General features: G+C 41.4%; 1 protein-coding gene across 1 annotated transcript in view; it reads right to left on the reverse strand.

The window, feature by feature from the left end:
* nr3c1 (nuclear receptor subfamily 3, group C, member 1 (glucocorticoid receptor)) overlaps positions 1-12932 on the reverse strand; it is a 28114-nt gene that overhangs the window by 7653 nt on the left and 7529 nt on the right. Inside the window, exons 3-5 of the mRNA XM_079249984.1 lie at positions 849-1009; positions 614-730; positions 252-533 (exon numbers count right to left, since the gene is read on the reverse strand). Of these exons, the coding sequence (XP_079106110.1) occupies positions 252-533; positions 614-730; positions 849-1009 (560 nt within the window). The remainder of the gene's footprint in view (positions 1-251; positions 534-613; positions 731-848; positions 1010-12932) is intronic.

Below are 12932 nucleotides of genomic sequence, written 5' to 3' on the forward strand. Positions count from 1 at the left end.
CTCTTAGTTTAGTAAATGTATGCACATCCCAGCGTAGCAGAGCATGGCAGCTGTTTCACGCCACGTGAGAAGGGTGGCGACAAATGAAGTGATTTCACACACGGCTACATCTGAGGTTGCAGATGGTGTCAAACAATTAAAGCAGTCAACACAAAACTTGAGTTTTGGGCATCAAGTTCTAAATCTAAACACTTTACAAGTCCTCTGCTACTTGTAACAGCACCATCAGATAACTAGTTGTTAACACTAACCTGGCAGACTCTTGGCCCACTTAACAGCAGAGATGACCTGTCGCCCTCCAAGCCTGTTGAGGGTGGTCATGAGGCGGGTGGAGGTGTCAGGCAGGGTGCTGTCATAGCCGGCGTAGATGGTGTCTGGCTCTATGGCTTTCAGCAGGGAGAGCATAGTGGGGACGAGTTGCGGCATGCACTTGGGTACAAGGGAGCGGGTCTCAACTGGAGGGGATGGTACTAGCTCAGGGGGGTTACTGTTTTGGACACCCTTTAAGCGGTTCAGCTTCTTGGTTTTGCGAGCTGCAAAGGAGAAAAATGGGTAAAAATGAGCAAATGAGGAGAAACAAAGACTTCAAATTTTCAGTGTTGTTTTCACGCACCTTCCAGGTTCATTCCTGCCATCAGACACTTGCGGAAGCGGCAGGCTGGGCAGTTCTTCCGCCTGATCTTGTCTATAATGCAGTCATTTCTCCCAGCACACAGATAGTTATGCTGGCCTGAAGCACACGGACAACGAAGAGCCAGTTATTTACCATTAACCTTTATTTACTGAAGTACAACAAACAGTCATAACAATTAAAGAGCCAAAAATGATTTTTTTTTCTTTGTCTGCACCTTCCACTGCTCTCTTGAAGAAGACCTTGCAGCTGCCGCATGTGAGAACCCCATAATGACACCCTGAAGCCTCATCAGAGCACACAAGGCAGATTTTATGCGTCCCGCTCTTTCCCTGTGCCGTGGATGAAGTGGGGCCTCCTTCCGGCCTGGAGGTAGAACTAGAAGAAGAAGAGAAATAGAGCAGATGACATTCATGGTTTGAAAACACAGTTTGCTTTGAGGCGCTGGTGTTTCTGTCTCCAGATGCAGTTAATTTATTTTCAGCTCTTAACCACATTAAATAAACAAATAAAAATAATAAATAATCAAACAATGACACTTGAAATATTCTGATTCTAGTGTATTACAATGAAGATGAAAGCAGAGAATAACTTTCATTATATCTGTTAGGCCTAATTTATATCATGGTATGTGGTTGTACGGTAGAGTCAATGGTTGTCATGAAACAGCCCTTCTTACTACTTCTGGTGGAAACAACCGTTTCCAGATCCAGTCAGCACTGGTTAGAGATGCAGTTTATCTAAACCACCACTAGAGGTTGTCAGGCTTTGCTGCATCCATGCACCAAACGTCCACACCCCCTTTCTAACCCCAGTAGCCATAGCGAAAACAACGCCCACACTGAGTGGCTACTGAGCCAGAGACATGGAAGAAAACTGTGTCTGTGTGTCCACGTGTGTACACACATGCCATGGCAATGAAAACACTTTTATCTGATAAGTGCTGCTCTCAACAAGCTCTAAACACTAACACACTTATGCAGATTTTAGACTGGGGCCTAAGTTAATTATAAGTTATACAAAATGGCTATATAGGCATGAAAGCAGGCAGCGGTTCCAGCAGCCAGCTGGTGTAGCAAAAAACTGAGCAAAACCCTGAGTCAAAGAGCAGCTGAATGATGGCTGGATGGATGGAGAGATATAAATGAATGAATGAAGTGAATTTTCTAAACTCCAGTGACGGCACATGGCAAATAATCTCGGCCACAACACATACATAATTCTCCAAACAAAGCAGTGTCTTTGTTCTTTATGTTATCTGTACAGCTCCAATTAAAATTTTAAAATGATCAAAATATTACTACGGCTTGGCAATAGGGTGCTTATTAAACATTTTTACTGCTGTAAAAGCTATGAAAAAGTAAAGCCTGGGATTGATGTAACAAAAAAATGCAGATAATAAATATGCAATCCAATAAACCAACATAAAATAAGTAAACACTAGTAAAAAAAATAAAATCTAGGTTTAGGGAACAAAGTTCTATTGTTTAAAGTTGGTAAACAGCCAAACTGCATAATAAAAAGACAGTGTTTTATGACTGAAACGGACTGACTGACCAGAACAACCTAAACAGTTCTACTTGTAATAAAATGAAAATGCTTTTTTTCCCTTTAACTTGAAAATCAGATGAAAGGTTTTCACAAACAAAAACCAGAGACAATCAAAAACTAACAATCCCATACTCAAATCAAACAAATGCACTAGTAATAGTCCAAGTAGATATGAACTGATCAGATGTTTTGGGGTTCCCATCAGATCCCTTTATCTGACATGTGGATATCGGCTGATACAGATATTTACTGATACCAAATCGGTTTACGTGAACATGACTGCTGTCGTTATTGTGTAAGATTTCATTAGGTTGTAATATACGATACATTCTTTCGTCATAAGGGAACTGATAAAATCAAGTTGAATTTTTTTTCTAAAATTAAGAAAAAACCTTTTAAAATACATCAAGGACAATAACTGGAGTTGTTTCATAATCCTAATAAAACAAAGTTAGTTTATTTAACACTAACAACTTCTTTAATATTCCAAGAGAATATGCTGAAAGGGAAGCAGGATGTATAATCTGGGAACACTTTCGTTTCACTGCGGTGCAGCTAGATTGTGGTCTGCAGAATCCACTTAGAGAACTTGTTTCTGCTGAAGGGGACTTCTGATCATACAAGCTGCTGGAACATCTACATAAAGCCATTTAGCATAAACTTATAGTTCAGTTTCAAGATGCTACAAATGGGACTGATTGAGTTGTGAATGTTTAAAATGCTCCACCAGTTTATGCCATTGCCATGCCATTGCATCAGCATGACTAACACTGTGTTCAGAAATAAGCCAGTCATGCTCAATAAGCCAAAGTGTACAATGGAAAAAAGCTGGAGATTTCAATGTCCTTCATCACCTTCTCCACATCAGCCACACCGTCAAGCAGGATTACAGCATTTAAGCTTTTCTAGACCATGAAACAGAATCACTTGTCGAACATAAAATATTGTGGAAATTTGCTCATTAAGAAAATGTGATCTGTCAGCTGAGGGCAGCAGTGACTGATGGTGGTAGAGCAGGTCCAATGACTACAAGGTTGGAAGTTTGAATGCCACTCCACCAGTCATCTGTCATTGTATCCTTGGACACCATTATTATTATTACAGTGCCAGACAGAAATGAGCATGAAAAACCAGATGAGAAGAGAGTTGCTAACAGGCAAAAACACCAAAGTTGCCCCCAAAAATTAAATAGATAATTTCTTATACCTCAGTCTTGTTCAAAACAATCATTTTTCTTTTCGTAGCATAATTCTTAAGTCAATTTCACACAGCATGCTCAAGCCACAACTGTTGCCCCTTCATTGCGCCACAAAGTTCTGTTCATAAGCTACAGAGAGAGATTCAGGGGAAGCAAGCTGTTTTGTCCGTGCGCCATCAGCGAGTTACTGAGCAGAATCGACATCTGTGTGCAAGGGAAAATCTGCTGTAAAAGATGCAGCTCTAGACCACTGGCATGTCATTATCACACAGCCGGAGCCCCACCTCTGCTTTGGTCAGTGCAAACATGTAACGGGAGGCAATGGCAGCATAACGAGAGTCTGTGCACTATTACCGTTGCTGTCCCTGTATCCGCTAGCTATCTGCAATTACTGTTATGCTACTAAGTGGGAAATCCAACAGAAACCAGTTTATTTTGAAAGATGAATGAAAATCAAATCTTTCAAGTGCGACAGACACAAAAAATCCCAGACAGTCCAGGAAGGTGGTGACCAAAAGGAGGAAGCTCAGGAATTCAGAGTGATGATGATGTCAGGAATAAAGGGGTAACCAGCCATCCAGCTCACTGACTTGGTTTCAGGAGCTTTACTTGGGGGCTTTAGGCTGCTGGTTCAAATCCTATTACTGTAACCACGATAGACCTCCAGTCACAAGTAGTACAAAGTAAATGAAGTCCCTGCTGGCCAGATCCTGAAAACTCAATTAAGTTTCAGCAGATTACGCTGTAGTACACCATAAGATGTACAACAAATCTGTCTTTGTGGGTTGTAAGACACAAAACCACCTAAAACAGCACAGCAGCATGGGGACGAAATTTCCTCTTTCTGAAACCCATCTGTGCAAGGGAGTATTCACTGTCAACAGGAAGTTCTCGCATTCCCTTAGAGTTTACTATTGGTCAAAGCTACATAACAGCACAAAAGCACAGACACCCTGAGATGGGCCTCGACTTCAACAAGAGCAGTGTTTATAAAGTTGACTTGCATGGGTTTCTAGGAGTGCTATCAATCAGTCCGGCTTTCAAATGAGGAAAGCCACGTCCTACACGAACAATAATGCCAGTGTCCCAGTGCCCTGCTTAACAATTCATAATCCCCTTTTAGCTGTGAACGTCACAAGTGGCACGGTTCCTCCTGTGTGTACCCCCGACTCTTTCTTTTGTCATTTCAGATGCTTCATCATTTATCAGTTTTCACTTTTATTCCACATATTAGCCTGTATTGATCTACTTGACCTAATTCAGAGGAAAGCATTATAAATATGCACCCCACAGAAAACCTTCACTCGATCTTTAACATATACCCACAAGGTGATATCTTTTGCTGTCATGGTTGTATTACAAATGCACATGCATCTCTTCATTAAAACTCATGAACAAGAGGAGGAAAGCAGGGAACGAGCATAAGGAAGTGCTCCTTCCCCGAGGTTAGTGCAACCAATATAGAAAGGGGAACTAGTGGGCAAGCTCTGAACTATCCTCACACGTAGAATAACAACACAGCTTCTATAAGCTGTGTTGTTAAGCTGTGCTATAGTGAATAAAGCACTTTGTGTTACATTATAATGTAGTAAAAAGTGCTTCATAAATAAAGTTTGATTTGATTTAAGATCTGTACTCTAGTCTGGACTCCAAAAACATCTGTCTTGTGTGCACTCAAAGAATAACACAAAATCTGGCAGTCAATAGTCTGTAGTTGTGCAAGATGTTCACACAAAAGCCAGTAAGACTGACAGCAGATAAACATAAAAGAGACAGGGCACCCTTTGCAGAATTCTTACCACGTCAAATGTTTTCACAGCCATTCCACTGATCAATTAGACACGCCAATAACTGAAACACATGTGACAGGACAGTCCCAAAGCGACATTGTCTGTACTAAACCATTGTCTATTTCTTTATGTACTGACAAACAACAAAAATATTCTGTACCCCAAAACAGCAGCTACTGCTTGGCTTCGAACCCATAAGACTCAACCAAGCTGTTGACGGAGCATGAGAAAAAAAAACAACCCCAAAGGATTAGAGTTTCCATATTAGTTTCCATAATGGGAGCTGTTAGTGACTGTTTAAGTGGGACTTTGCTTTCTAGCCTGTAAAATGAACAGGAGGCTGGGCTGCTGCTACTGTGCGCACAACCTTAATACCTTTTTCTGTATCTGTGAGGACCCCACTTCCAAAGTTTGACTCTGCTGACTCAACAACTACACAACTAAGTAAGAAAAGCATCAACAAGAAGCAGGCTTAGCTGTATCCTCTTAACCTCAATAGAGGGAATTTCCATAAGCCTATTCGGCATTAAAACATAACAAAAAGTAAACAGAAAAAGCAAAACTGTGGTTACAGGGGAATGCAGCAATAATGTGAAAGCGGCTGGAATGGCTGGCATTTGATCTGGTGCATTCATTCGGCGCCAGATGTGGGGAGGCGGGAGAGAAAGTAGGTCAGAAGAGTGAGAGCTTCACGCCGATGCTCTGTGGTCCGCCTTCCTGCCTGCAACAACAATCATGACACACCCACACGTGCACACACATGTGTGCGCACATGCACACCTATACACTAATGCATGCATGATGAACAAAGCAAACGTACACGTGTCAGATACGTGCACAAGCAGAAGCACGAAGGTGATTTACAGCAGCTCAGAGCTTCTGCTGACAATCAAGGTTGCAAATAGCAAAAGCAGGACGGATGGAGAGAGGGATGGAGACAGAGAGCAAATGAAGTAAGGGGTGTGCCTAGGTATGATATGCTGACCAAAGATTACTCTCTAAGACAGCTATGGCTGCTATATGACATCTCTCTCTCTCATCATGCACGCATTCAACAAGTCTCTACAATTTTCTGCAACCACAGCCCCCAAGCAAAGAATCATACTATAATACCCAATACTCAATGACATTCGATTCCAATTTTTTTTTCCGATTTAAATTGTGATTCTCACGATTTTTTGATATTGCTGTGGACTAAAAAATGTACAAAACTTTTTGCTCATTATTTTTTTTAATTTCAGTGAAGAAAAAAACAACACAGTAGGCAGACCATCATTCTGCTATAATACCCCATAAGACAAGTAAAAAGATCAATAAAAATGAAAAAAAAAAGATAAATTTTATAATGGACTATTTACATTTATATGAAAAAAATTGTATCTATTTTTTTTTTTAACAAAAAAGATTATTTTAAAATTGTGAAGCAAAAAATCCCAATATTTATTTATCTTTTTAAATTTTATAAATATATACACAGGTACATCTCACAAAATTAGATTATGAAAAGTTCAATATTTTCTGTCACTCATTTCAGAATGTAATACCTATATATTTTATAGATTCATTACACATAGAGTGAAACATTTCAAATATTCAATCCTTGAAATTTTGATAATTGTGGCTTATAGATAATGAAAAGCCAAACTGCAGTGTCTCAGAAAATTAGAATATTGTGAAAAACTACAATCTTAGAAAGTCATGGTGTCACATGGTAATCAACTAATTAACTCACAATACATGCAAACGGTATCCAGAGCCTTCAAATGGTCTCTCAGTCTGGGTCAGATGGCTGCACAATCATGGGGAAGACTGCTGACTTTACAGATCTCCATCTCACACAGTGAGATGGCCCGCCTTGCACGCAACACCTGCCACATTGGTACCTTCTGAAAGGTTGTTTTCATTGTCTGGACATGTTGTTCAGAATAAGCAAGCTTCCCTGTGCCTGAAAATGTCAACAGGCTTGTCTGTTTGAGTAACTGGCTCAAAGAAAAGAAGTAATAGGCTGGCACTTCTTTTTTGTAAATGTTTTTGGTTAATGTTCATTCTTTCTGGAGAAAAGTTAATGGCTGAGTTAATAAGCCTCTGCTAGTATGTTCACAGGAAACATAAGAAGGAAAGGTTTAAGCCATGGTTTAAATGCACTATAGGCTGAGTCCTAGTTTACAATGATGTGCACTTTATTTGTATTACCCTGTTTATCCCTTACAGAATTATTGAAGGGCACTTTTTTGTAATCAGTTTCCCTACCAAATTTTGTCATTTGTTTACTGAAAGTGTTCTGAAATTCTGCTTCAAATGTGAATGACTGCATTAAGTGAGCATGTTAGTGTAAAACACTAAACATTGTTGGGAATAAAAAAAACATTTGCACAGGGCAAAATTTTTCACTTTTTCTTGAGTATTAAAATAATTCAAAGAACATCTGGAATAAATTAAAATTTGCGATTAATTGTGATTAATCAGGAGTTAACTATGACTTTCATGAGATTAATCGCGATTAAATATTTTAATCAATTGACTATTTTATATATATATATACACACACACACACACACACACACACACACACACACACACACACACACAGCAGCTCTCTGGATGCTCAGCGCCCCTGAACATCTGATCCTAGAATCGCCTCTGGCTATTAGTAACATTGGTTGCTGGAAAATATTGTCTCAAGCACTGACAGTGTTACTACTATCACGATATATCAACTTAAATCCAACTCAGTGCTTAATTAAATGCTTTTTTTTAGTTAACTTTGGCGTTATTTCTCCGCTGAGATTTATTCGATAGTGAGTCAGTCAGTTTCCAAAGCAGGCTCAGTTTTTCTACATGTGAAATTCCCTTAAATTTTCCCACCACAGTGAGATCACTGACTTGTCCAGACTTCACTCAGCCCAGCCCAGACTGCATAGCAGACTCTGAGTCAACAGGTCAGAGTTATTGCTGAACTGTTGTTTCATTTTTAAAATAATTTGCCCTTTGCTTTTTCATCGTTTGGTAAAAAACCAAAGTAAAAAAGTAGCTGAAAATGGCTAAATTTATTCAATCCTGCAGGGATACTTTTAAGTTGCTTGTTTTATGTAACTAGCACAAAATATCTGATTTAATGTCATGCAGAACTAATCTCCTGCTTAAATTGAGAGATTTCTTTTTTTTAACTGGATGAAACAATAAACCATTTACCTCCTCTTGTAAACAATGTAGTTTACTGTCATCCATCCATCCATCTTCTGCCGCTTATCCGGGGTCGGGTCGCGGGGGCAGCAGCCTAAGCAGGGAAGCCCAGACTTCCCTCTCCCCAGCCACATTTGCCAACTCTGCGGGGGGGATCCCGAGGCGTTCCCAGGCCAGCCGAGAGATGTAATCCCTCCAGCGTGTCCTGGGTCTTCCCCGGGGTCTCCTCCCAGAGGGACGTGCCTGGAACACCTCACCAGGGAGGCGTCCAGGAGGCATCCTGACCAGATGCCTGAGCCACCTCAACTGGTTCCTCTCGATGCGAAGGAGCAGCGGCTCTACTCTGAGCCCCTCCCGGATGACCGAGCTCCTCACCCTATCTCTAAGGGAGAGCCCGGCCACCCTGCGGAGGAAACTCATTTCAGCCGCCTGTATACGAGATCTCGTTCTTTCGGTCACGACCCACAGCTCATGACCATAGGTGAGGGTAGGAACGTAGATCGACTGATAAATCGAGAGCTTCGCCTTCTGGCTCAGCTCCTTCTTCACCACGACAGACCGGCGCAGAGCCCCCATTACTACAGACGCCGCACCGATCCATCTGTCGATCTCACGCTCCATCCTTCCCTCACTCGTGAACAAGACCCCGAGATATTTAAACTCCTCCACTTGAGGCAGGACCTGACTCCCGACCCGGAGAGGGCAATCCACCCTATTCCGGCTGAGGAGCATGGTCTCAGATTTTGAGGTGCTGATTCCCATCCCGGCCGCTTCACACTCGGCCGCGAATCGCTCAAGTGAGAGCTGGAGATCACGACCAGATGAAGCCAACAGGACCACGTCATCCGCAAAAAGCAGGGACCCAATCCTGAGGCCACCAAGTCGGATCCCCTCAACCCCTCGGCTCCCGTGGGCTCACCATCTGCGGGAGGAGCCGTAGGGGTCGGGTGCAATGTGAGCTGGGCGGCAGCAAGGGGCGGGGACCCTGGCGGTCCGATCCCCGGCTGCAGAAGCTGGCTCTAGGGACGTGGAACGTCACCTCTCTGGTGGGGAAGGAGCCTGAGCTTGTGCGCGAGGTTGAGCGGTTCCGACTAGATATAGTTGGACTCACCTCGACGCATGGCTTGGGCTCTGGAACCAGTACCCTCGAGAGGGGCTGGACCTTCTTCCACTCTGGAGTTGCTCATGGTGAGAGGCGCCGAGCAGGTGTGGGCATTCTCATCAGCCCCCAGCTTGGTGCCTGCACGTTGGGGTTTATGCACCGAACAGCAGTTCAGAGTACCCACCCTTTCTGGAGTCCTTGGAGGGAGTGCTGGAGGGTGCTCCTTCTGGGGACTCCATTGTTCTGCTGGGGGACTTCAATGCTCACGTGGGCAATGACAGTGAGACCTGGAGGGGAGTGATTGGGAGACATGGTCCCCCCCCCTCTGAACCCAAATGGTGTTTTGTTATTGGACTTCTGTGCTCGTCATGGATTGTCCATAACGAACACCATGTTCCAGCATAAGAGTGTCCATATGTACACCTGGCATCAGGATTCCCTGGGCCGCAGTTCAATGATCGACTTTGTAGTCGTATCGTCGGACCTGCGGCCACATGCCTTGGACACTCGGGTGAAGAGGGGGGCGGAGCTGTCAACTGATCACCTGGTGGTGAGTTGGCTCAGATGGTGGGGGAGGAAGCCGGTCAGAGCTGGCAGGCCCAAACGTGTTGTGAGGGTCTGCTGGGAACGTCTGGCTGAGTCCCCTGTCAGAGCGAGCTTCAACTCCCACCTTCTTTTTACTGTCAGTTTGTGTTAAAGCAAATGATAAAGATCTGGAGTTGTAAATACACTATAAGGACAAATAGATTTTAAGATAGGTAATGCAGCGTAGCGCCATGAAATAAAAGGGAATTGTTCCTAATAAGCAAATGTTTCCAGTTGACTCTGCTACAGATTTATGTTTATAAAGATGAATAAAAAAGTTTGTCTAAAAGAAATTATTGAGTGTTTTCATTAAAAAAAAAAAGTCTACAAGCAACATAAAAGAGAAAATAATTATTAAAAACTAATAATCTGAAATAAATAACCTTATTTTACTGTAACTGGGAGCCTAGGTTTGTCAGTGTAAAAATAGGTCAAGTTTATTTTAAAGACTGTTTTATGTGCAATCAAGTCTCTACTTGGTTGTGTTATGTTGTACTAACCGGTGTCACTAAAGTTTAGCTTTGTATTCTCGTGCAATAACGCACTGCAGAATAGATGAATGTACAACAAAGTAAATGTGTAAGTGCAATTTCTACAAAAATGGCAACACATTCCTATTCTTCTAAAACCAAAAATGGTCCGAAGCTTTCTGAAAAATGTGAAAGCTTGGGTAATCTGAGTCAGTTACAGCAAGATCACGAACAGCTTAGTTGTTGCTAATTTCACAGCTAAACACAACAAAGAAAAACAAAATATTTTGAAAGAGTCTAAGCAGTAAACTTTGGCAGCATGGTGCAAACCTAAACAACAGAAAAGCCTTTTATCTAATTTTGCCAATGTTTTAGATTCATTAATCTTTTTTTTTTTTTAAGATACAATGTTTCTCTGGGTAGCCATTTATAGTTTTATTCAACACAAAGGTTTTGTGGATGACAACTACCAGCACTGTGACGTACATTAAGTTAGACAGAAAGCTAAAAATAAAGCAAAACAACATAAGGCTGCAGGCCCTAAATTAAATTCTCCCTGCACCGAAACTAAAATAGTTTGTTTTTGAGTAAGAGCTCACATGATCCTCTTGACTAGAAACCGTTTTTATTAAAACACTCACAGGTAAACAATCATTTACTTTTAACAATTACTTGATGTTTGTAAGATGAAATTGCCTATGTGGGCTACAGGATGTTAGCATGCATAACATACCATGAGCTGGACAAAGGAAATTGCATTTCTCTACTGGTAAATGATGTAGTTTCAGTTGTGGTGTGATGTCTGCATCTACAGCCAAACATAGGCAGTAAATGGCAGTAAACACATTTAAACTTATACTTTAAAGCTTTTGTTCATCACATATATTCTAAAATTGGTGCACATTTTCTTTTATATTGTGGTGTTATTGTTTCTTCATTTGATTTGGTTTTTCCTTTGCGTTTCAGTGATTCCAATCCCTTGGCTCAAGAACCGGTGGCAATGGGGAACGGCCAGCTAATCGGACCATACCATTTCTTCTGTTAACTTAGTTAAGTTTTTGTGCGACACCCCTTTGTGTCTTTTTGTTTGAGCTGATCAGCCGCTATTTATGTTTCTCCTTGTCTCAATTGTTAGGTCAGTTTTTTTTTTTTTCCATTCGTTCAGTTTGTTTGAGTTTGTTATCTTGGTTGCCAGTTATTTGAGTAGAGTTTTGTTTTGCTTAACTACTTTTATGGGTCCAATTAATAATTTACTTTGTGAAATGGATTTCTTTGTGGCTTAAAATAAAAATTTATTTGAACTTTAAAACTGTATCTGCATCTGACCATCCTTAAAGGGGTGCTATTATGGTATTTGGAGTTTTCTGAGCTTTCTACAGTGTTGCAGTGTTGAATCCTCATCAGACATGTGAACGGCACTGTTTTTTTATCACCTAAACGCATGTTTGAGTTTGAGTTTGAGTTCCAGCACTCTCTGCATTCGGTTTCCATGGCAACGAAAAACGCGTCGTTTTAGGGTGTTTCTTTCTACTTCGAAATCCTTGTGATGTCCCCGGGGATAAGGTTCGGTGATTGGTTACCTTCTACTGGTTAACAAGGGCATGTACAAATACATCAGGCGGGTGGAAAACGTCAGATAAAGTTATTTCCAACGATGGCTGGTGAGTTTGCCAAAGAGAGACATCCTGCTGCATTCGTTGCTGTGGGTTGCTGTTTTCCACTTTGTTTTCAGGGTCTGATTCAGGTTCCAACATGTAGGGCTGTATGCTATGTGTTGACATGGTATTTTCTTTTTTTTTTTTTTATTGAGTTCATATTAGCCTAATCCTTCTGTTTATGAGATGTTACAATGACGGCGAAAGCAGGTGCGGTGCGCGCTCCCGATGTAGCGTGGTGGCGGGAGGCGGGGCTTAATGCGGAAGAGTCTCAATCCACTCGTTTTGCCCACGGGCTGATCTGACAGCCTACGGAGAGGGTCGGTCTGAAGTAAACAAAGCGATTTGTGACAATAACTCCATCAATCCCAGCCGCTCTGGTCTCAGAAATAAAAATAAATTATCCTGAAATGCACATAATAGTTCCACTTTAAGTATCTACTTGCATTTTTATTTCACTGAAAATAGTACGAACCCAAAATATCTAATGTGTTTTCCCCGCCTTTGTCTTTATGTCCACTTCAGTTGTTAATATCCAATCACTGTTACATTTTATGGCTTAACACATTCAAGAAGTTATTATGATTTGGTAGAGAGGAGGTATCCATGACAGGCAGGATTTTTTACGATTTTCTGAAGACCTCCAATTTGCATAACGAAAAAAATCAAACGGTCACTGTTTTTTTTCCTGTTTCGCAATAAAAATTGTAGCAACTCCTTGATGAAGATTCCCTGCCAACTATTAATGTAATCCTTACATATAAGAA

This window comes from Telmatherina bonti, assembly GCF_933228915.1.
Source record: "Telmatherina bonti genome assembly, chromosome: 12".
Classification (NCBI taxonomy): domain Eukaryota; kingdom Metazoa; phylum Chordata; class Actinopteri; order Atheriniformes; family Telmatherinidae; genus Telmatherina; species Telmatherina bonti.